We start from the raw sequence: 23,589 nt of genomic DNA on the forward strand, positions 1-23,589 counted from the left end.
CAATTTTTTCTTTACTTTGATACTCATTTGATCGATGTCTGACACCTGTAAAACACTCATATGACACGTGTCGGACAAGTGTCCCAAAAAATTATTTTTTTTTTGCTTATACTCTCTTTAGGCACATATCTACAAGGATTAAAGATGTGTCGAAACAACAATATTGATCAATGAGGGATTGAAAGACATTACATTTTGATTACAATATTTTTAGTTTTTTCTATAGTAGATAGATAAATAAAGGTAAAATATTATTTTAAAACTATTTTTAAGAAATAACTTGCTAAAATTAGATTTACATGTATATATTTTGATTCTCAATTTATATATTTTATAAATATGTAGCGGTGTCGGTGTCCTATATTTTTTAAATTAGCGGTGTCGCGATGTCCGTTTCGGAGTCTGCTTTATAGCACCATATACATAAAGGAGCAAAGATAATCAAGGAGACAAGAATGAAAAATTTAGCTTTATTTAATAATAATAATTTCATGTTTCAATAATACCAGTACTATAATGCACTGGATTTTCTGTCACAACAAAACTATTTCTTAAACTACATATACCAATAGACCATAAATCCATGTGATGAATGTAACAAAATAGAAAAATACTAAAATCAATTACTAGATAAAACTCTTATAAGGAAACATATATAATTACTAGATAAAACTTATATCCTCACCTACTCTCACAAAACTGACCCTTTAGCAACATCATAGTAGTCTTTGCTTGCAGTCCAAGGCATTTGATCTACTTTTACCATCGACCAGAAGGAGCTACCTTTTCCGCATAACCAAAATTGCCTCTCCTTCCTCCAACTCCACCTCCACCTCTTCCTCCATTTCCTTTTCTTCCTCCATTCGTCTGATAATCATTAGCGCCATGATGATATCCAGTCTTCTTCGTCTGATAATCATTAGCGCCATGATGATATCCAGTCTTCTTCATCTGATAATCATTAACGCCGTGATGATATCCAGGCTTTTTAGACCATGACATGTTGTTTTCTTTCTTTCTGTTATAGCTATCCCATGTTCCGCGATTTCCACTCCCAGCATTTCTTCCTTGATACTTGTTACCCAAGCCACCACCATATTGCTCCCTCTGATTCCGTCCCTGATTCCATCCATTATAATCATTCTGGCCAGTTTGCCACCATCCTTGATACTGTTGGTTTGATTCCCATCCACGGGCAGCATAATATGGTTCGGAAGGCTTTGTTACATCTTCGTCCCCCCATCCGGTAGATCCCCATCCTGGACCAGTAAAGGACCAATTCAAGAGGAAAGAACGAGTGAGAGTCACAGGCTCTTCAGTTTTTGTTACTTCTTTTTCTTCTTCATCCCCCCATCCGGTAGGTTCCGGCCATCCTGGACCAGAAAAGGGCTGATTCAAGAGCAGAGAACTGCCGAGAATCACAGGCTCCTCAGCTTCTTCTTCCATGATGCGGCGGGCCTCTTCAATATCGATATCCAGATAAAGTTTAGGATCAACAGGTGCATTCCAATCTACATCGTCGATGTAAATGTTAGGATCAGGCAACGGAATATCACAGGGTAAGCCCTCATTCTCAGCATAAAACCTGTTTTTTGCATTGTCGAATGCCTCTTTGACAGCAGTGTCGTCCCAGCTAACCACATTGGGATGCAGATACATAGACTTCTTGACATCAATTACCTTTCTCCATGGAACTGAGCCAACCGATTTACAAAACTCCTTTTCCCACAAAGGCACTGGTGAAAACCTTTCAACTGTGAACCAAAGGAATAAATAAAATCAATTGATAATTTAAAGGATAACCTATTGTCACACCGAGATAGTATGACACTAAAATGTAATTCTAACATAATGTGGCAAAACATTGAAAAACATGCAAAAACTCGTGGTGATCTAAGTCTAACCAATAGATATATACTTGAACATGGCAAAAATCAAGACATGCTAAGATCAAATATAAACAAAATCAGAACAATCCATGTACAAAAGATAGACTAATGAAAGGAAATTTAGCTGCATGTAAGCTTTACCGATTTAATGAGGTAGGATTTAGTTTACAATAGATATGATTTTTGATATTCAATTAGAATTAGTACAACCATAGCCAGCATGTATTCAAAACACAACACAAACAGAAATTATTACAAAACATAATCTGCAAAAGATCGAATACAAACAGAAACTTAATTATCTATCACCATTGTCAATTTCAATAATTGAACGTCGTAGGGACTAGTGACCAACCAACCTGATGAACATACAAAACACCAAGAAATTACAACTTACCAACCAAACAAATGACAACATTTCATTCATATCCTTAGTGACACTCCCTTCAATTATTGAACTTAAACCCTCCCTCATTATATTTTACAGCCCCACCTTGCCCTTATCAGGTGAGTCACATACACATACAAAATTATTCACAATATCAAAAATTGTGATGCAAATCCATTTTAAAACCTTGATCATGAAGATATGTTTAACAATTCTACAACTGACCCAATTTTTGTAGCATGACTAAAAACAAATTAAAAGAAAACATAAACCACATAGAACTTAATGAATAATCCATGCAAAAACTGAAAAATGAACAAAAGAAAGAAATGTAATAAAGAGAAAGATGAGTAGTAACTTACCCACAGGTGGTTTTGGCAAAGGTGGTTTTGGCAATGGTGGTTTTCTGTTAAAGGGTTGCCACTGACCCACCTGAGGATATTGATTGTTCCCTTTGTTTTTGGTCCAATTAGGCATTTCAAGAACCAAAACAGAATGACCCAGAAGAGAATAAACACAATTGAAGAAAAAAGTAACAAACTTTGGGAAAATGGACAATCAAAGACAGAGATTGTGTGTTGTGAAAGTAACACAAAAAGACAAAAAAACAAAAGTGGTTGTGGAAGAAGAAGGAGAAGATAATGGTGATGATGACTGTGACAGTAACAAAGACAGAAGAGGAATAGTTACGAGGTTTGTTGTTTTTTGTTCTTGCTTTGCTTTCACAAGAGAAGATATGTTTTGGTTTTGTACTTGTCTCTGTATTTATAGGACATTTTGTTTTTAACTTTTTTGAGTAAATAGGAAACTTTATTCTTTAAATGGTAAGCATGGGTTAATTATAGTATAATAGTAACTCACTTTTGCAAATTTACAAATTTATTTTTGAAAAAAAATGCATTTATGAATTTCTAAATGGATTTGGTTAAGTGTATGTAGCCATTATATTATATATTATTACATTATTTATGAAAAAAATTGCATTTATGAATTTATAAATTATTAATTAAAGGATTTGTTTATCAATTATTAATTAATGGATATGATTTAAGTGATGTAACCATTATTATATATATTATTGCAAATATTTATCAACAATTAATTAGAATGAATTAATCAAAGTGGTAAAATATTTAACCCTTTAAATAATTGTTCATGATCAATCTTTGAGTCTTGTATATAAAAAAAAATTGGTTAATATTATTTTTCTATGAAAACGAAATCTTTCCTTATCATATATAAATATAATAAAATAATAATGTTCTTATCTTGTCCAGTGAGCTTAGTTCAGTTGGTAGGAACATCAACATTTTATATGCAGAAGTCGGTGTTCGAACCCCTGACACTCCACTTATCCATTTTTAAAGGTGAAATTTCAAGCCACTAGACTACCTGACCAAAAAAATAGTTCTTTTCTCTTTAAAAAATATTAGTGAAAAACTGAAAATATTAATGTAGATTCATTGCACCAAAAAAATAAATATTAATAATGTATTCAAGCTGTCAAAAAAATAAAATAATAATGTATTAATTTTTCTTTATGTAATTTCTATCTTTTCATTTTCTTTTTAGAAAATCTTTAATTTCTCCCTCTTTCACTTTTTATTTTTTATTGGTTCTCTTTCATCAACTTTTTGATACATTTTCGTATGGAAACAAATTCCCCATCGTTTAATAATTTTGAACGTACGGTTGCCTCAGTTCATATTTTCTATTTTTTTCCATTTGTAGATTAATTTTTTATCATTATTTAAAAAAAAAAATTGATAGAGATTATTTTAATATTTTTGAACGTACGGGTTACCTCAGTTCATATTTTCTATCTTTTTTCATTAAGATTTTTATTTTAACTACAAGCTTGTCTGTGTCTATTATGTAAATTTATGTAAAAATAAATAAATAAAAAAATTAAGGCTATTGTTGATATTATGAAAAGTTCACACCAAAATATTTGTATCCTCTTTATATATAAGTATAGATAACATATTATGATATCATTTATTTGTTTAGTCGTAATTTAAAAGACTGGCAATCAAGTTGTCAAAGAAAAAACGAAAGTAGTAACATATGTTATATTATTTTTTAATATTTCATTTAACAAATATTAAATTAAAATAAATAATTTAATATTCTCAAAATATAAATAGCATTTGAGTAAAAAAAATTACAAAACATTTGAGTTAAATTTTAATTGTCATCGTAGAGTAAAAAATAATATTTACGAAACATTTGAGTTAAATTTTAATACAATGTCATTGTATAAACCCATGAGTGCTTAGACGAGAGATGACACGTGTCTCTTCTAATTTAACTAAGATCTTGACTTTGACATACATCAATGTTAAAACTTTTAGAGAGAGTTTGCTGCTCATTTGGCTCTCACAAGGTTCGAGGGAATCAGTCTATGCAATTGCGAGCAAAGGTTACTCGGTTCACACAATAAAAAAAAAAAAGTCATTGTATAAAGTGTTAAAGAGCAAAATATATTCTAGACAATATCTCATTCACCTAGTATTTTGATGATAACAAACACTTAATAAAAGGAACAATTTATCAAACTATGTGTTCTCGTATGTAAGTATAAGAAACATTATAAAAGTACTATCAAGTAAATTCTTATGACCCTCTACATAATAGGATTTTAGATGATCCTTTGGACAAACACACTAAAAGAAAAAGAAGTATAAGTCAAGAAGATGTTCTTCTTTTGGACGCTGAACCAAGACTTCAACAAAAAGACAAAGAACATAGATGATATGGATCATGATCCTCTCTATGCTGCAAATGAAGACAAGTAATCAAAGTCTGCATTGTGTTCATTATCTGAACAAAACACTAAAGACTACAAGTGAAAATTATGTTCATTTGTAACTTCACCAACAATCATCTGTGGTACAGATGATCGTCTCATTCTCTGGACAACATACAAGACAAGAAAGTCACATTCAATATTTCATCATCCTCGGATAGTTGTTGAAAACTTTCATCCTCCATGCTGATTCATCTATAATTTGGCAAAATGATTCAAAGAAAAGGAAAAATATCCGATGATCAAAGAAATTATCCTATAGTAGATGATGTTTCCTTCTAACAATCATATCACCCAAATCTTGGATAGTATATGAGCGTGATCCTGTGACAATGACACATGCATCAGCTGCACAAAACGACAAATAGAGTACGAGGTACTCTCACTGGTGTCATGTATAAGCAAAAAATAATCTTTTAGATTTATTGAAAAAGTAATGTATGTAGTATACAATATAGTAAAAAAAAAGAGAATGTTTGAAAAAAAAAAGAATGATTGTTGCAAGAAGTGAAGATAGTTTAAACAAAGATAATGTTTTACTTGTTTAGTGGAATAAAAAGAAGTCTAACACTATAGTTCAGTCATTTTGACAAAAAATCATCAAATGGACCCAGAAAACATAACAATCTACCTTGAGAATTTAGGCAGTTCATCATTTACATTGCACTCCTGTAATTGGACTAAAGAATACAATATATTTCCTATATACACAACAAGGTTTCAAATGGTTTTACAGTACTCCACACCTACATACATCCAAAGGGCTTCACATAGTCACATACTTCACAAAGTTTTTTAATCACATTAAGTCTGCAGTTTGGCGTAGATCATCCATGGTACAATAATACAGTAAATATTTCCTGCATACACAACAAGCTTTCAAATGGCTTTCACATAGTCACATTATAGCAGCTGAAAATTCCTGTAACTTAATGCTGTTTCCTCATCTATAGAGTGGTTTGTGAATATGATTGCAAAGTTTTTTAATCACATTAAGTCTGCAGTTTGGCATAGATCATCGATGATCCTGAAAATTTGGAGGTTTACCGAATTTTTAAAGATAAAGTTTTTTCATGTCCATAACTAACTTGTCACAAATACTTTTATTTTTAGCCAAAAATAGCTTAACAGCTAGCTTCTCTACTACTAAAAGCCTCTTCTTCAATAAAGTAGTTTTCATCATCTTTCATAATTATGAGTCCATGTTCACAAGCCAAATCAAAGACCTCAGAATCCTTCTCTCTTTTACTTCTTCCCTACCAAAACCCTCAAATTTTATGAAATGATCCAAAGCAATATAAAAAATAGTAAGACTATAAAGAAAGTTAATCTAAATAATCGGATGGAAGCTTGCTACTGCTGCAGTCGGACTATAAAGCATGGACACAGACAAAAAAACACACCCCAAAAGTTTATGAAAAAAAGAAAATAATTGTGCATAAAGGAGCAAAGATCATCAAGGAGACAGGAATTAAACAATTTAGCTTCATTTAATAGTAATTGCTTATTTCATATTTCAATAATACCGGCCAGTACTAATGCACCGGATTATCTGTCACCGCAAAAATATTTTTTAACTACAAACACCAATACACCATAAATCCATGTGATGAATGTAACAAAAAAGGAAAAGTCATAATTCTTATATTGATATAATATCACATATCTAATAACTAGATAACAAAACTTATATCCTCAGCTACTTTCACAAAACTGACCCTTTAGCAGCATCATAGGAGTCTTTGCTTGCAGTCCAAGGCATTTGATGTTGATTTACCATGCACCAGAAGTAGCTACCTTGTCCGCATAACCGAAATTTCCCCTCCTTCCTCCGCCACTTCCACCATTTCCTCTTCTTCCTCTATTCATCTGATAATCATTAGCGCCATGATGACATCCAGGGTTCTTAGACCATGACATGTTTTCTCTGTTGTTTTCTCTCTTTCTGTTATAGCCATCCCATGTTCCCCAATTTCCACTCCCATCATTTCTTCCTTGATACTTGTCATGCACGCCACCACCATACTGCTCCTTCTGATTCCATCCCTGATAACCACTCTGACCAGTTTGCCACCATCCATAATCTTTTGCATGTTCATCAATGGGAGCATGATACTGTTGTTCCCAAGAGTTTGTTTCAATATTTTCATGTTGGTTTGATTCCCATCCATTGGCAGCATAATTTGGTTCGGAAGGCTTTGTTACTTCTTCGTCCCCCCATCCGGTAGGTCCCCATCCTGGACCAGTAAAGGACTGATTCAAGAGGAAAGAACTAGTGAGAATCACAGCCTCCTCAGTTTTTGTTGGTTGAGAAGACTTTGTTACTTCTTTTTCTTCTTCGTCCCCCCATCCGGTAGGTGCCGGCCATCCTGGACCAGAAAAGGACTGATTCAAGAGTAGAGAACTGCCGAGAATCACAGGCTCCTCAGTTTTTTGTTCCATGTTGCGGCGGGCCTCTGCTTCTTTATCCAGATCTAGATAAAGTTCAGGATCAACAGTTGCATTCCAATCTACATCGTCGATGTAAATGTTAGGATCAGGCAATGATATGTCACAGGCAAAGCCGTTGAACTCGGCCCAAAACCTGTTTTTTGCATCGTCAAATGCTTCTTTGACAGCAGAGTCGTCCCAGTTTACCACATTGGGATGCATATACATATACCTCTTGCATTCTACTACATTTCGCCATGGAACTGAGCCAACTGAATAACAAAACTTCTTCTCCCACGGAGGCACTGTTGAAATGCTTTTAGCTGTGAACCAAGAGAAATAAATGGAATCAATTGATAATTTAAGGGATAACCTATTATATGCCAAGATAGCATGACACTAAAATGTAATTATAACATATATATTGAATAAATACTTATATATTGAATTGCCAAATCTAGACAGCTTTAGTTCAAAATCCGAAACAAACTGAATTTTTACATAGCGGGAAGTACTAAAGATCAACCTCCATTTCAACAATTGAATGAGGTAGGGATAATTTAAATATGCTTCTAAAAGATGTAATTAGTAGATACGTAGACAATTTCAATTTAAAACATGACAAATGCATGGCCAAAATCAGGACATGTTAAGATCAAATATAAACAAAATGAAAACAGTTCATGTGCAAAAGATAGACTAATGGAAGGAAATTTAGCTGCTTGTAAGGTTCACCAGAGATAGGATTTTGTTCACAATATGCCGCCAAAAGTTTTTTTTTTTTTTTTGACTACCAAAAGATTTGATTTTAGATATTCAATTAGAATTATTACAACCATAGCCAGTATTAATTCAAAGCACAACATAATCTGCAAAAGATCAAATCAAACAGAAACTTAGTTATCTATCATCACTGTCAATTTCAATAATTGAACAACGTAGGGACCAACCAACCACCTGATGAACATACAAAACACCAACAACAACAAGAAATTACAACCTACCAACCAAAAAAATGACAACATTTCATTCATATCCTTAGTGACACTCCCTTCAATTATTGAACCTAAACCCTACATCATCATATTTTACAACCCCACCTTGCCCTTATCAGGTGACACATACAAAATTATTCACAAATATCAAAAATTGTGATGCAAATTCATTTTAAAACCTTGATCATCATGATATGTATAACAATTCTACCACTGACCCAATTTTTCTAGCATGACAAAAAACAAATTAAAAGAAAATATAAAGTGAAAGATGAGTACTAATGAGTAATCCATGCAAAAACTGAAAATTGAACAAAAGTAACAAATGTAATTAAGAGAAAGATGAGTACTAACATACCTACAGGCACAGGTGGTTTTGGCAAAGGTGGTTTTCCATTAAAGGATGGGGATTGCCACTGACCCACCTGAGAATTTTGATTGTTCCCTTTGTTTTTGGTCCAATTAGGCATTTCAAGAACCAAAAGAGAATGACCCAGAAGAGAATAAACACAATTGAAGAAAAAATTAACAAACTTTGGGAAAAGGGACAATCAGAGACAGAGATTTCAGAAAGAAAGAGAGAAACTTTGTGTGTTAGGAAAGTAACAGAAAAAGAAAGAAAACAAAAAGCGGTGGTGGAAGAAGAAGATTGTGGAATCAGAGAAAGAACGTGATGATGATTTGGACAGAAGAGGAAGATGAAGAGTTACGAGGTTTGTTTGTTTGTTTGTTCTTGGTTGCTTAAACAAAAGAAAGAGAAAGAGAAAGAGAGAGATATCCTTTGGCATTGTACTTGTTGTCTCTGTATTTATAGGATAGGATATTGGTTTTTTTTTTTTTTTTTACTTTTCTTTTGTCTTTTTTCTTTTTCTTTTGCTTGTTTTCTTTATTCACACATTTACTACTTTTATGAGTAAAAATAGGAAAGTTTGTTCTCTAAATGGGAGTAACCATGGGTTAAAATAGTACTTTTTCTTTTTTAGTATTTTTTATTTTTTTTTTGCATATAGTAACAAATTTATTTATGAAAAATAAAAGAATTTATGAATTTATGAAGTATATTACTTAGGTCCGGTTTGGATTATTTTATTTTTTTTTACGAATCGATTTGGATTAGTTATTGGATCAAACTTATATACAGTTCCATATACACAATTCTTACTGTACTAGATACATGGAGGTAGTTATTTTTATATAAAAAAAAAATTATTTTATTTTTTAAAATTAACATCCGATCTTGTTTCTGGATTGAGTAGAAAAGGGATATATGAAGTTCGTTCTGTTCCTCTGTGCATCTCTGTGATGGGTAAAAAAATATAAAAAAAATACATTTTTGTGAGAGAAACAGGAAAAACTCACATAAAGAAATGCATATAAGTTTTTTCCTTAGTTATTTTACACTTAATATACTTATATGGGTCATGTTAAACTGTGCATCCGGTGCACTTGTTAAACACACTAAAAATAGAAATAAAACATAAAGTTAATATTGATAAAAACAACTTTTTACACTTTCAATGCATTGAATGCACGAGTTTCAAGATAAAATTTTCTTATTTATGTGTTTAACTGGTGCACCGGATACACTATTTAACATTTTCGATTACCTAAATTTATCTACTTATATAAGTATATTAGTGTTTCAGTAAACTAATAAAATCTGTTTTATCATAATTTTATTACTAATACTTGTATTATTAGGCTTAACATACGGTCTATGGAAAAATAAATCTCATATGTTCCATTCTATACAATATTATTGTATTTTTAAAAAAATCTTTTTTTAATTAATTTTAAATTATCTTCTTATTATTATACAATTATTTTTAGGTGGAAGGGCGGGGATATTTTTTTTTTCATTTTTAAATGGGTTAAATATGTTTTTAGTCCCAGCATTTTGGCGAACTTCTAAAAAAAACCCTATATTTTTTTATTATGTTTTTGGTCCTTACATTTTTTATGTTTCTAATATTGGTCCATACTGTGAAATTTTGGTTGACTAGACAGACGAAAAATGTCACATAAATACCACATAGACTCATTTAATGTTTACTCTTTGTGTGTCCACATCATAAAATGAGTCTATGTGACATCTATGTAGCATTTTCGTCAGTTCAGTCGACCGAAATTTCACAATAGGGACCAATGTTAGAAATGGCAAAAACATGAGACTAAAAATGTAATATAAAAAAACGTAGGGACTATTTTTAGAAATCTACCAAAATGTAGGGACTAACAACATTTTTAACCTTTTTTAAAATGATTGAAGTATTATGTGACTATACATCTTCGATTATTTTTAAAAATATTTTTTAGTATTTTATTGTATAAACGAAATGACAAATTATTAAAAATTTACACACGAATGTTGGTTCTGCTCCACCCTAAGGAATCTAGACCTCTATATCCTTTGATGTCGGCATAGCGACTAATTGGTTCCCAGTGGTAAGGGAAAGATTAGTGGTGAGAGAGTTGGCTCCTGTATCCATTAGAGTATCTATCACAGTAAGTGTTGTATTAACGCTTAGAAAATAAAAATAAAAATTAGTGTTGCATTGGTAAGACATCATTTACTAATCTTAGTCTTCCCATTGGTGGTAACCTTATAATCAAATCTCATTTCACTACTTAATTAGAAGTGTCGCAACCTATCTGTGGGGATCCTCGTTTTCTCAAAGTTCCCGCATGTATAATTCCTACCATTGAACCTCTTTAAATCTTTTTTGTTGGGAGTGATGGTGGTGACTGGTGAGGCTCTTATGGTACATTGTGTTAATTGGGATAAGTTGTGCTCAGACTGGAGTTAGGGAGCCCATGTGTTCAGAGGGTTAAGGAATTCAATATATCACGATTAGGTAATGTTTGAGGTTATTTTAAGACGAGGAAGGGGTTGTGCAAGCGTGTTCTAGAGGAAAAAAATGGGATGGATGATGGCAGTATTAGCGATGGAGGGAATAAGGCCTCAGAGTGGTGGAAGGATATCCGGATAATCAGAAGAGGGGCTTTTAATGGGATCGCGTTGAAAATAGTTTGTTTTAGAATGATCCTTTGGTTAGAGGAAGCTACATTGCATAGTAGATTTCTGAGGTTGGCTGGTATAGCAGTTAAGGGGGTGGAATGTGGAGGAAGGCTCAGTACTCCACACCTACATCCAAAGGGTTTCACATAGTCACATCATAGCAGCTGACAATTCTTGTAACTTAAATGCTATTTGCTCATCTATAGAGTGGTTGATGCCTATCTATTGAAGGCAATACTGATGCCTTGTGAATATGATTGACAAGTTTTTTAATCACATTAAGTCTGCAGTTTGGCTTAGATCATCGATGATCCAGAACATTCGGAGGTTTGCCAAATTTTTAAAGATAAAGTCTTTTCATGTCCATAACTAACTTGACACAAATACTTTTATTTTTAGCCAAAAATAGTTCAGCAGCTTCTCTACTACTAAAAGTAGTGTTCATCATCTTTCATAATTATGAGTCCATGTTCACAAGCCAAATCAAAGACATCTGAATCCTGCCTGATAGTACTTCAAATATATTCAAGAGTTCGCCATATCTTCAGTTTTGATTAATCTAATTCTTGAAAAGTCGCAAATGAACAGCTGCATAGAATCTCAAAGCATTTCCACCAAAAGTGACCTCTTCCATAGGTCCACGTCCCACAAATGCTTTTGGACTAAATCTAACCTGTATACAAGAGACGGTATCAAATGATAAATCTAATGGTTCATTTGTATATTGTACAAATTGACAGTCAAATGATAACATGCACAATTTCAAGTAATCTGACTTTGACCTGATTAACAAAAACTAGGAGGGTTTGGGAGCAGGATAATGAATAATTAATTTTCCGAAGTGCTTGAGTCATTATTTGCGAATGTAATTCTTGATTTGTGGCCACTCCCAATTGATCAAGTTCACATTTTGGGACAAGAGAAGCAACCTGGAATGACAATCATCTTATGACAACACAGAGACATTTTACAAAAATGTTGGTTTTCCTAAACAACTTAGAATGTAAATGGCTATGCACAATAACTTACACTATCAACCACAATCACATCTCCAGCTCCACTTTTTGTTAGTGTATCAACCATGCTAAACAAATTTTCAGCACAATCGGGATTTGAGATGAGAAGGTTTTTGGTATTTACACCCATTGACTCCACAAGTGAAAGGTCTAATGCACTTTCTACATCAAGATATGCCCAATATCCTGCAAAGTGCAAACAGAATGAATAGAATTTACTTACCTCACGGCCGAGCTCCAGATTACTACGGCCCCTTCCCCTAGGAACCAGAGGATTAACATGGAAAAAAACGAAAAGAATTTATAAAATTGACAGGAGACAAGTAGTTTACTGGGCATCTTGCATTAATAATTGAGTACTTACTTTCATATAATTGAGAAAGAAAAAAAAATTTATCTATATACAGTGAGATTTAAATGCTAACATACAAGAAGTCTGATATGTACCTCAAAGCATTTGAGCTTCTTTAATAATTTGAAGAGAACTGTTGGCTTACCAGCTGCTTCTCGTCCATAAATAACAACAATCCTACCCTAAAACATTCAAATGTGATGCACATTAAGGAAACTTGCATATATGTATTAAAGTAATTGTTGTATTATCTGTGTTTGTTTAGAGGCTAATTTATATACTAAGCTAATTCATCCTACATTCAGACTATAAAGATAATGAAGAAGACAAGAATTAAACAATTTAGCTTCATTTAATAGTAATTGCTTATTTCATATTTCAATAATACCAGTAATGCACCGGATTATCTGTCACCACGAAAAACATTTCTTAAAGTACAAACACAAATAGACCATAAATCCATGTGATGAATGTAAAAAAATAGAAAAACCCATAATTCTTATGTTGATATAATATCACATATCTAATAACGAGATAACAAAACTTATATCCTCAACTACTTCCACAAAACTGACCCTTTATCAGCTTCATCATAGGAGTCTTTGCTTGCAGTCCAAGGTATTTGATCTTCATTTACCATGCACCAGAAGTAGCTACCTTGTCCGCATAACCAAAATTGGCCCTCCTTCCTCCACCTCCACTACTTCCTCCATTTCCTCTTCTTCCTCTATTCATCTGATAATCATTAGCACCATGATGATATCCAGGGTTCTTAGACCATGACATGTTGTTTTCTCTCTTTCTGTTATATCCATCCCCCGCTGCCCAATTTCCACTCCCAGCATTTCTTTCTTGACACTTGTTATGCAAGCCACCACCATATTGCTCCCTCTGATTCCATCCCTGATTCCATCCTTGATTCCATCCATGATAATCACTCTGACCAGTTTGCCACCATCCATATTCTTTTGCATGTTCATCAACGGGAGCATGATACTGTTGTTCCCATGAGTTTGTTTCAATATTTTCATGTTGGTTTGATTCCCATCCATGGGCAGCATAATTTGGTTCAGAAGGCTTTGTTACTTCTTCGTCCCCCCATCCGGTAGGTCCCCATCCTGGACCAGTAAAGGACTGATTCAAGAGGAACGAACTACTGAGAATCACAGGCTCCTCAGTTTTTGTTGGTTCAGAAGGCTTTGTTACTTCTTTTTCTTCTTCGTCCCCCCATCCGGTAGGTTCCGGCCATCCTGGACCAGAAAAGGACTGATTCAAGAGTAGAGAACTGCCGAGAATCACAGGCTCCTCAGCTTTTTGTTCCATGTTGCGGCGGGTCTCTGCTTCTATATCCAGATCCAGATAAAGTTCAGGATCAACAGTTGCATTCCAATCTACATCGTCAATGTATAGGTTAGGATCAGGCGATGGTATGTCGCAGGGAAAGCCGTTGAACTCCGCATAAAACCTGTTTTTTGCATTGTCAAATGCTTCTTTGACAGCAGAGTCGTCCCAGTTTACCACATCGGGATGCAGATGCATATACCTCTTGCATTCTACTACATTTCGCCATGGAACTGAGCCAACCGAATAACAAAACTTCTTCTCCCACGGAGGCACTGTTGAAAACCTTTTATCTGTGAACCAAAAGGAATAAATAAAATCAATTGATAATTTAAGGGATAACCTATGATCACACTTCACACCGAGATAGCATGACATGAAAATGTAATCATAACATATATATATCAATAAATACTTATAAATTGAATGGCCGAATCTAAACAGCTTTAGTTCATAATCCAAGACAAATTGAGTTTTTACATAGCAGGAGGTACCAAAGTTCAACCGCTAAGCTTTCCAATTCAATAATTGAATGACGTAGGGATATTTTAAATATGCCTTCAAAAGTTTTAATTAGTAGATATGTAGACGGTTTCACTTTAAAACACAACATAAAAGTTAGTATAAAGAAGATGTAGTTGAACAAAACAGGAAATTTAGATATCTTTGCATTACACAATTTCAATTCAATGACGTCACACATATGCGGGCAATCCAATAGATACCTACTTGAACATGGCCGAAATCAAGACATGTAAGCTTCACCGATTTAATGAGGTAGGGTTTTGTTTACAATAGATTTTAATTAGTACAACCATAGCCAGCATGAATTCAAAACACAACACAAACAGAAATTATTACAGAACATAATCTGCAAAAGATCCAATACAAACAGAAACTTAGTTATCTATCACCCCTGTCAATTTCAATAATTGAACGTCGTAGGGACCAACCACCCTGATGAACATACAAAACACCAACAACAACAACAAGAAATTACAACCTAACTACCTTCCAACCAAACAAGTGGCAACATTTCATATCCTTAGTGACACTCCCTTCAATTATTGAAATTCTTAAGTTACTTATGTTGACAAGGAAATGAAACCTAAACCATCCATCATATTTTACAACCCCACCTTGGCCTTATCAGGTGAGTCACACACACATACAAACAAGTAAATTAGGTTCAAGCCAAAAGACAATTCGAAAACATACATCTAATTAAAGCTACTTCTAGAAACATATGATTAACACAAAATGAGTAATACATCCCAAAACACAAAAGAGAAAACAAAACCAAAATTTGTCATTCAAAACCAACCAAAAAAAGAAAGATAAAAAAAACCCAATTTTTAAAACCAAAACCCCAATTGAACACATTCAAAACTAGGGTGATCATAATCAAGGTTTTAAATTGCAATTTTGCAACCGCATATCATGATTTTTCATGTCTCCACAAGACAATTGCAGCTGCATCAACATATATATGCCATAAATTATTCACAATATAAAAAATTGTGATGCAAATTCATTTTAAAACATTGATCATGATTATATGTTTAACAATTATTAATTATACAACTGACCCAATTTTTCTAGCATGATTATAAACAAATTAAAAGAAAAATAAAAATAAACTTCATAGAAATTAATGAGTAATCCCTGCAAAAAGTGAAGAATGAATAAAATTCCCAAATAAAATAAAGAGAAAGATTTAGATGAGTATTAACTTACCCAAAGGTGGTTTTCCATTAAAGGATGGGGATTGCCACTGACCCACCTGAGGATTTTGAGTGTACCCTTTGTTTTTGGTCCAATTAGGCATTTCAAGAAGCAAAAGAGAATGACCCGGAAGAGAATAAACACAATTGAGGAAAAAATTAAGAAACTTTGGGAAATGGGACAATCAGAGACAGAGATTTGAGAAAGAGAGAGAAAGTTTGTGTGTTGTGAAAGTAATAACACAGAAAGATAGAAAATAAAAGCGGTGGAAGAAGAAGAAGATTCTGGAATTAAATGATTATGATGGTGACGGTGATGATGATTTGGACAGAATTAAAGACAGAAGAAGAAGAAGATGAAGAGTTACGAGGTTTGTTGTTTCTTATTTCTTGCTTCCACAAGAGAGAGAGAGAGATATCCTTTGGCTTTGTACTTGTCTCTATATTTATAGGACTTTGATTTTTCACTTTTTCTTTGTTATTACTGAGTTCACATTTACTTTTTTGAGTAAATAAATAGGAAATTTTATTCTTTAAATAGAAAGCATGGGTTAATACTTAATATAGGAGGAGTATGAGTATCTCACTTTTGCAAATTTAAAAATTTATTTATGATTTATCAATTTATGAAGTACTAATATTTAATGGAGTTGATTTATTACTAGTTAAAGGATTTGATTCATTGTACATAACCGATAGAAATTTTTATAAGAATTGAAGTTTGAACATTGAGATTTTCATTTATTCATCTTAGAAAATAAAATTTTACTCATTAAACTACTTAACAAAAAATTATCGAAAGAACTCACAATGTGTGCCCTAACGAATTCTTGTGTGTCTTATAAATAGTAACGAATTTGATATCTTATATATAGAAAAAATCAGCTGAAATGAAAGAAGTCGCATTATGTGTCCCAAAGAATTATCTTGTGCATTTTATAAGCTCTTTGAAGAAGATTAATCGTCACTAAATAGAGATAAAAATTTCATACAAATAATATGGTAATTAAAAAAGATTATCACAAATATTTGATTTTCTTAGTAACCAACGATAAAATCGCACGTATAATCGGTGAGAAATTTTATTTGGACAATTTTAAGTTGTTGGACATTGTATAACGATACGGTCCCACCAACTTTTCGTGTTTTTAATTATTCTATTTTTACCTCGATTTGTGTGTGAGCTTATAAATCAACCTTGTCGGATATGGCGTTAGATCGGACAACTTATAAATAATTTTTATTATCACAAAAATAAAATTGTTTGTAATTTTATTAGTAAACAATAAAATCTTTGAAAACTTTTTAATTATATTAAATTGATATCATATTTTTTAATACATCGATTTATTCTTAATAGAATTGCGGGTATGGGTACTAGGTACCCAGATAATACAAATACAAAGGTTGTTACTCACGCATGTATAGATCTGAGTACGAATATTTTTTTCAAGCTGCAAGTACAAAAATAGTATTATAGTATACAACTCATATGTTACCCATTGTCATCCCTACTTATGCTTTTACTAATTCAAATATAGAGTATTTGGGCTATTTATTGTTGTGGCAAATATGAGGTGAGTTAAGTCTCACATTGCTTAAAAAAGTGGAGGTTGAACACTTTATGAGTGAGAAGACGCATAAATCTAATGTCTTAAGATTTTGGGTTAAGATATGGTGTCCAACTCACTTGTTTTGAGCCCAATATGAATGACCCCCCGACTGCGTGACCCACTTGAGGGGGAGATTGTTATGCAAGTGTGAGGTGAGTTAAGTCTCAAATTACTTTAAGAAAGTGAAGGTTGAACATTTTCTAAGTAAGAGGACCCATGAACCTAATAATTTAACGTTTTGGGTAAAAATTTAATGTCCAACTCACTCATATAATTATTCTGAGCTCAATCTGAATGATCACAGCTGACACTCGTGACCCAAACTTATTTGGAAGGAAGAGCCCTCAAAGTTTCTCATACTGTGCCTGCTTTTGATTTTCTTCAAACACACATGACTAAATGGATTTTCCAAGCTTTTTTGGTATGTACCTCTTTTCACATGTTGAACCAAGTTTGTGTTGTAAGTTCTAGCATTATCAAGTGAAGTTGCTGTCCCACCAGATGAAGGCCAACCACTTTTGATACAACTATGTTCAATGACCCTCCACCGACTTTCTCCAATGCTGAAGAAATAGCATCCACAATGGCATAACAAAAGGATACCACTACAGTAGGAAGTGTGCAAAGAGCATAATCATGATCAATGTCCCTTCCTTTGTGTTGTCAATGTTGAAATGAGAATCATACAAAGGTTTTTGATTTACTCAATAAAATTCATATAAATAAACTAGACAAAAATTTCATATTCATCACTAAAATAAATTCAATAAGCAAAAAATGTAACATGTACAACACAGACATGCCCAATATGAACCTCTCAAAAAAAGTATAAAGATAGATTCTTACATTACAAGGGAATAGATGTAATATTTAATTTGCCAAAAAAAGAAAAAGATGGAGGTTTGTAGGTTGAATTAGCCGCCGATCAACAAGCTTCGTTGTTTTTTTTTTTTGTTAGTGTATTGCTCGCAACACCGAGCATTTCAGGAGCATAGGAACCGGGAAAAGGAATACAAAAAAATTTAACCAATGGATCCAGAAAAAATAAGAAAATTCAACCTTGGAAATTTAGGCAGTTCATCATTTACATTGCAGTCCTGTAATTGGAACCTTTGACTAATGAATACAATAAATATTTTCTAATACACAAGGTTTCAAATGGTTTACAAAGAGCAATAAAATTTCACTTCTGTTAGTGTGACTTTGCAGTACCCCACACCTACATCCATAGGGCTTCACATAGTCACATTATAGCAGCTGACAATTCCTGTAACTTAAATGTTGTTTGCTCATCTATAGAGTGGTTGATGCCTACCTATTGAAGGCAATACTGATGCCTTGTGAATATGATTGCCAAGTTTGTTAATCACATAAAGTCTGCAGTTTGGCGTAGATCATGGTCCGGAAAATTAGGAGGTTTGCCAAATTTTTAAAGATTAAGTCTTTTCATGTCCATAACTAACTTGTCACAAATACTTTTATTTTTAGCCAAAAATAGTTCAGCAGCTTCTCTACTACTAAAAGCATCCCCTTCAATAAAGTAGTTTCCCTCATCTTTCATAATGAGTCCATGTTCACAACCTAAATCAAAGACCTCTGATTCTTGGCAAAAGCCTTTTCCAAACTTTATACCAAGTTCAGCCTTTTTCATTGATGCTGGTGCTAGTTTATTTTTTACCACTTGCGCACAAACCGTAATACCCTCAACCTGAAGAATCAGATGTCAAGAGAGAAGAAAAGAATTAAAACAATGTAGGTGTTTGGGAAAGAAGAGAGAAACTGCGAAACTTTCTATATGTAACTAACTAAGAAGCAATACGATAGAAAAAAGGTGACAGGATTGAAAGTCTTCAAATATATTCAAAAGTTCACCTTATCTTCAGTTTTGATCAATCCCATTCTTGAAAGTCGCAAACGAACAGCTGCATAGAATCTCAAAGCGTTTCCACCACAAGTGACCTCTTCCATAGGTCCACGTCCCCCAAATGCTTTAGGACTAAATCTAACCTGTATACAAGACAGTATTGAATGATAAATCTAATGGTTGATTTGTATATTGTACAAATTGACATTCAAATGATAACATGAACAATTTCAAATAATGTGACTTTGACCTGATTAACAAAAACTAAGAGAGCTTGGGAGCGGGACAATGAATAATTAATTTTCCGTAGTGCTTGAGTCATCATTCGCGAATGTAAATCTTGATTCGTAACAACTCCCAATTGATCAAGTTCGCATTTGGGGACAAGAGCAGCAACCTGGAATGGCAAAATCATCTTATAATCATGTGAGAGAAACTATAACATGAAATGTATTAACAGTTAAAATACCTTGGAAATATGTCATATATATCATCAATGCATCATTGTATCGTATCTTAAATGATATTTTTAGGAGTGCTTTCCATATTTCATGATATATTTCCTTATTTAATTACAATTAAGAATCTAGTATTGGCACGAGTAGAGCTCATTCTTTGTACACCGTAGTATCAAATCAATAGCAGTTTCAGATTATTCATTTAGCTTATTCTCTCTTTTACCTCTTCCCTACAAAAACCCTCAAATTTTACGAAATGAGCAAAAGCAATTTAAAAAATAGTAAGAGTATAAAGAAAGCTAATCTAAATAATTGGATGGAAGCTTGCTACTGCTACTGTTAGACTGGGCAGACCACCATTATAGGCTCTCATCTTGAAAGTCAGACACTACTTTTGGATCATATGACAATGCGAGAAATTTTGCAAAAATGATGGCTTTTCTAAACTAATGTAAGAGGATAGGGACAATAACTTACACTATCAACCACAATCACGTCTACAGCTCCACTTTTTGTTAGTGTATCAACCATGCTCAACAAATTTTCAGCACAATCAGGATTTGAGATGAGAAGGTTTTTGGTATTTACACCCATTGACTCCACAAGTGAAAGGTCTAATGCACTTTCTACATCAAGATATGCACAATATCCTGCCAACAGAATGAATAGAATATATAAAATTGACAGGACACAAGCAATTGAGTAGTTATTTTCATATTATTGAAGTACAAATTGAGAAATTCTTTATCTATATACAGTGAGATTTAAATGCTAAAATACGAAAAGTCTGATATGTACCTCCAAGCTTTTGAGCTTCTTTAATAATTTGAAGGGCAAGTGTTGTCTTACCAGCTGCTTCTCGTCCGTATATTTCAACAATCCTACCCTAAAACATTCAAATGTGATGCATATTAAGGAAACTTGTATATTGTATTGTGTCTGTGAAGAGGCTTATTTATATACTAAGTTAATTTATCCTATATTTGGACAATAAAGCAAGGACACAGACAGAAACTCAAAGACACCAACACCTTATGGAAAAAAGAAAACAAATGTGCTACACAGTGTCACTGGAGTCATACACCAGCATACTGTGAGTGTGTGGTACATATCCGAATATACCGACTAGTTATCACCTTTGGTAATCCTCCAGTTCCAAGAGCTATGTCAAGCTTCAAGGAGCCTGTAGATACGACATTGGCATAGCGTACACCAAAAAACTTGTTCAAAGATAACATTGACTCCTTGCTAAACTCGGTAGCAAGCTGTGAGACAGCCAAGGAAAGTGCACTACTTTTCTGTGCTGCTTTGACATCATCATGTATCTCATCAGATTCTAAATCTGAAGCTTCGGCTGAAACTAAAACATTTCCAACATTATTAGCATATTGTTTATCAAATTATCGTAACATAAACTCCTACTGGATCCAAATTACAAGGAAGAAAGACATACTCACACAAAAGTAGAAAAAGAAAGAGAATGATTTTCATAGAAGAGAACCGGTAGGAGTTCATGCCAAACAGACACACGCAGGTACATTAGGAGACATAAGAACTAATACCTGTAGTAGAAAGCGAGCAGGTGTTCATGCCAATCCTGCTCATTATTTCTCTAATTCCAGTCTGTGCAACAAAAAAAAAAATTAAGATAAAAGGAGATGAAAATGTGTTGAGTATGGCTCGTATGCATCAGGAAGAGGCTGGGGGCAGCCCAGGAGCTAAGCTAGCGGGGGCAAAGCCCCCGCAGTATGATTCGGGGGTATTGTTGTTGTTATCTGGACCAAATTATTATTATTATTATTATTATTATTATTATTATTATCATCATCATCATCATTATAAATAAATACCGCTTGTAACACTGAAACCCTAATTTATTCATTCATTCATTCATCTAATAGAAACGAAATGTAGCGACTTCTACATTCGTAGACGTACCAACTACTTGGGGAACTCTGTTATCAAACTTCTTGTGTGTTCATTGTTTTCTTTATTCGTTATTCCTTTTGTTACTAGTTGTTCCAACAAAATGAATTCGAAAAAAATAATCATTTAGGAGCATAGGGAAACATAAGAACACAAAAGAAAAAAGAAAATTAACTACTGGTAAATATTTATTGTGTAACAGCAACCAAATGCATGTAAATGTAATCACCATAAACTGCAAAACTGCTGTAAACAATTTTCCCAATCAGTGTCACAGGTGGTTCTTGTCCAAAATTAGTTCCTGATACTATCTCTTTCGATAATACAAAGACCAATTCTTTTGGTTTACTAGGTGCGCCCTAAGTCATTGGCATATTGATTCTTATAGAAAGGATAAATTAAGGTAATGTGCAATATATGTTACTTTTTATTTGTGCATTTCATTGGATTCTTATGTAACTAACTTCAGTTCTTCTGCATATACTATAGTAACAATTGAAACCTTCATATACTTGTTCAATCTGTAATTATAAGTTCCACTTAATCAAAGGTCAATACTTTTTGAGATAACATCTAAACCCAGAACCAAAGCTCACATCACACACTCATTGAACAATACCAATATGCTATTTTCTAACAAAAAATAATAAAACAATAATTTTTTGCTACAATTAATAACCAAAATCAATACACAGATTTGTTGAATTAGAAGCATAATCAAGAATGAAAGGTGTAGGGAAAAGATAAGAACCTGGCGGGAAGAGTAAAGGAGAGAGGAAGAGAGTAAAGGCCTTGCAAAGAGATGGAGACGAGTCGAAAATGGCATTTTGAGACACCCTTTTATGGTCTTACTCGCTCATTCAACGATTTGGTTTCATACCCATTTTGTGAGAGGGAATAAAGCTGAAGAATGAAAAAGAGACAGGTATGGAAGAAACCAAACCGAACCAGGGAAAGGGTTTTTGGGGTTTGGTCTCGGAGTTAGTCAGACAGGGAGAGAACTCGAGTGGAATATGGTGGAGGGAAATTGATTAGGTTGACTTTCTTATTGATATTTTAAATTGTAGGCATGACTACAAATAAAATATCTTCTTGTGACCCACTATTTTGTGGGAAATGGAATAGATGCAGTCAGCACATAGTCAGATCTTTAGTACCGTTTGATCAAGATCTTAATACAATTTCTTTTATCTATTTAATATAAATTTATGAGAATAAAGTATAGTGTGATTTTCACATATTTATTTGTTTTGATTTCTCGTCTTCATACGATGTATTTTGTTATCTTGTCTTTGTGCGGTGTATTTTGTTGTTTCGTCTTTGTGCAATTGTTGGGCATAAATTTGAAATTCCTACGTAAACAGCAGTGTTTATTTGTTTCGGGTTGAAGGATTAGTTTGATCCTAGTCATTTGCAGTGTTTATCAAGATCGCTTAATTTTTAAACCCTAAACCTTGTAACAGAAGTAACTCACATTGAAGAGACATATATTGGGTCGAGATTGATAGATGATTTTGTCGATTTAGACTCATCTTTATTGTGTTGGGTTTGACTTTGAAATAACTCTGTATTTGTTCTCTTTAGAAATACTAGGTTTAGGAAGAAAAAAAATGGTCCAGGCAGGAAAAAAAATCCAATTTTTAGAACTAATTTAAGTAAATGACTAGTTTTTATTATTAATTGGTGAATTGGAATTGGTTTTGTAAAAAAACCAGTTATCGATGAAAGTAGGTTTAAGAACCAAACCATATATTTGGTTCAGTTT

At 33.2% G+C, this 23,589-nt stretch overlaps 4 protein-coding genes and 1 pseudogene across 7 annotated transcripts; all 5 read right to left on the reverse strand.

Moving 5' to 3' along the window:
* Nucleotides 1-455: 455 nt before the first annotated feature.
* LOC123890036 (RNA-binding protein FUS-like) lies at nt 456-3,003 on the reverse strand. The gene is made up of 2 exons (XM_045939573.1): nt 2,640-3,003; nt 456-1,754 (listed from the first exon to the last, which is right to left on the reverse strand). Exons 1-2 carry the CDS (start codon nt 2,752-2,754, stop codon nt 760-762), a joined length of 1,110 nt encoding a protein of 369 aa, XP_045795529.1. The 5' UTR covers nt 2,755-3,003; the 3' UTR covers nt 456-759.
* A 3,083-nt stretch (nt 3,004-6,086) lies between these two features.
* On the reverse strand, nt 6,087-9,305 carry LOC123888785. 3 transcript variants are annotated; one of them, XR_006802283.1, is made up of 3 exons: nt 8,870-9,282; nt 6,804-7,839; nt 6,087-6,290 (listed from the first exon to the last, which is right to left on the reverse strand). XR_006802283.1 is itself a non-coding variant. In XM_045937947.1 (2 exons), the coding sequence occupies exons 1-2, from the start codon at nt 8,979-8,981 to the stop codon at nt 6,860-6,862; spliced, it is 1,092 nt and encodes a 363-aa protein (XP_045793903.1). In that variant the 5' UTR covers nt 8,982-9,305; the 3' UTR covers nt 6,558-6,859. The 3 variants fall into 3 exon arrangements, 2 of the variants coding, with proteins under 2 accessions (XP_045793903.1, XP_045793904.1); XM_045937947.1 differs by lacking the exon at nt 6,087-6,290 and having other exon boundaries at nt 6,558-7,839; nt 8,870-9,305; XM_045937948.1 differs by lacking the exon at nt 6,087-6,290 and having other exon boundaries at nt 6,558-7,839; nt 8,874-9,004.
* Nucleotides 9,306-11,755: 2,450 nt separating this feature from the next.
* Nucleotides 11,756-13,324, reverse strand: LOC123891810 (annotated as a pseudogene).
* Nucleotides 13,232-16,381, reverse strand: LOC123888784. The gene is made up of 2 exons (XM_045937946.1): nt 15,977-16,381; nt 13,232-14,532 (listed from the first exon to the last, which is right to left on the reverse strand). The coding sequence occupies exons 1-2, from the start codon at nt 16,065-16,067 to the stop codon at nt 13,532-13,534; spliced, it is 1,092 nt and encodes a 363-aa protein (XP_045793902.1). The 5' UTR covers nt 16,068-16,381; the 3' UTR covers nt 13,232-13,531.
* A 2,240-nt stretch (nt 16,382-18,621) lies between these two features.
* Nucleotides 18,622-22,875, reverse strand: LOC123888783 (DNA repair protein recA homolog 2, mitochondrial). 2 transcript variants are annotated; one of them, XM_045937943.1, is made up of 8 exons: nt 22,576-22,875; nt 21,461-21,521; nt 21,035-21,258; nt 20,697-20,784; nt 20,376-20,548; nt 19,691-19,837; nt 19,449-19,583; nt 18,622-19,284 (listed from the first exon to the last, which is right to left on the reverse strand). In XM_045937943.1, exons 1-8 carry the CDS (start codon nt 22,648-22,650, stop codon nt 19,006-19,008), a joined length of 1,182 nt encoding a protein of 393 aa, XP_045793899.1. In that variant the 5' UTR covers nt 22,651-22,875; the 3' UTR covers nt 18,622-19,005. The 2 variants fall into 2 exon arrangements, with proteins under 2 accessions (XP_045793899.1, XP_045793901.1); XM_045937945.1 differs by having other exon boundaries at nt 21,035-21,252; nt 22,576-22,853.
* Between the last annotated feature and the right edge of the window lie 714 nt (nt 22,876-23,589).

This window comes from Trifolium pratense, linkage group LG6 (genome assembly GCF_020283565.1).
Source record: "Trifolium pratense cultivar HEN17-A07 linkage group LG6, ARS_RC_1.1, whole genome shotgun sequence".
NCBI classification, from domain to species: Eukaryota; Viridiplantae; Streptophyta; class Magnoliopsida; order Fabales; family Fabaceae; genus Trifolium; species Trifolium pratense.

Coding starts and splice junctions, on each gene's coding strand:
- LOC123888784 (XM_045937946.1), bottom strand. CDS start 16,067: ATGCCTAATTGGACCAAAAACAAAGGGTACACTCAAAATCCTCAGGTG. Junction 14,533..15,976: donor TAATGGAAAACCACCTTTGG/GTAAGTTAATAC, acceptor TTTGGTTCACAG/ATAAAAGGTTTTCAACAGTG.
- LOC123888783 (XM_045937943.1), bottom strand. CDS start 22,650: ATGCCATTTTCGACTCGTCTCCATCTCTTTGCAAGGCCTTTACTCTCT. Junction 21,259..21,460: donor CTGCTCGCTTTCTACTACAG/GTATTAGTTCTT, acceptor GAAATGTTTTAG/TTTCAGCCGAAGCTTCAGAT. Junction 19,838..20,375: donor ACGTGATTGTGGTTGATAGT/GTAAGTTATTGT, acceptor TTGCCATTCCAG/GTTGCTGCTCTTGTCCCCAA.
- LOC123888785 (XM_045937947.1), bottom strand. CDS start 8,981: ATGCCTAATTGGACCAAAAACAAAGGGAACAATCAAAATTCTCAGGTG. Junction 7,840..8,869: donor AAAACCACCTGTGCCTGTAG/GTATGTTAGTAC, acceptor CTTGGTTCACAG/CTAAAAGCATTTCAACAGTG.
- LOC123890036 (XM_045939573.1), bottom strand. CDS start 2,754: ATGCCTAATTGGACCAAAAACAAAGGGAACAATCAATATCCTCAGGTG. Junction 1,755..2,639: donor TTTGCCAAAACCACCTGTGG/GTAAGTTACTAC, acceptor TTTGGTTCACAG/TTGAAAGGTTTTCACCAGTG.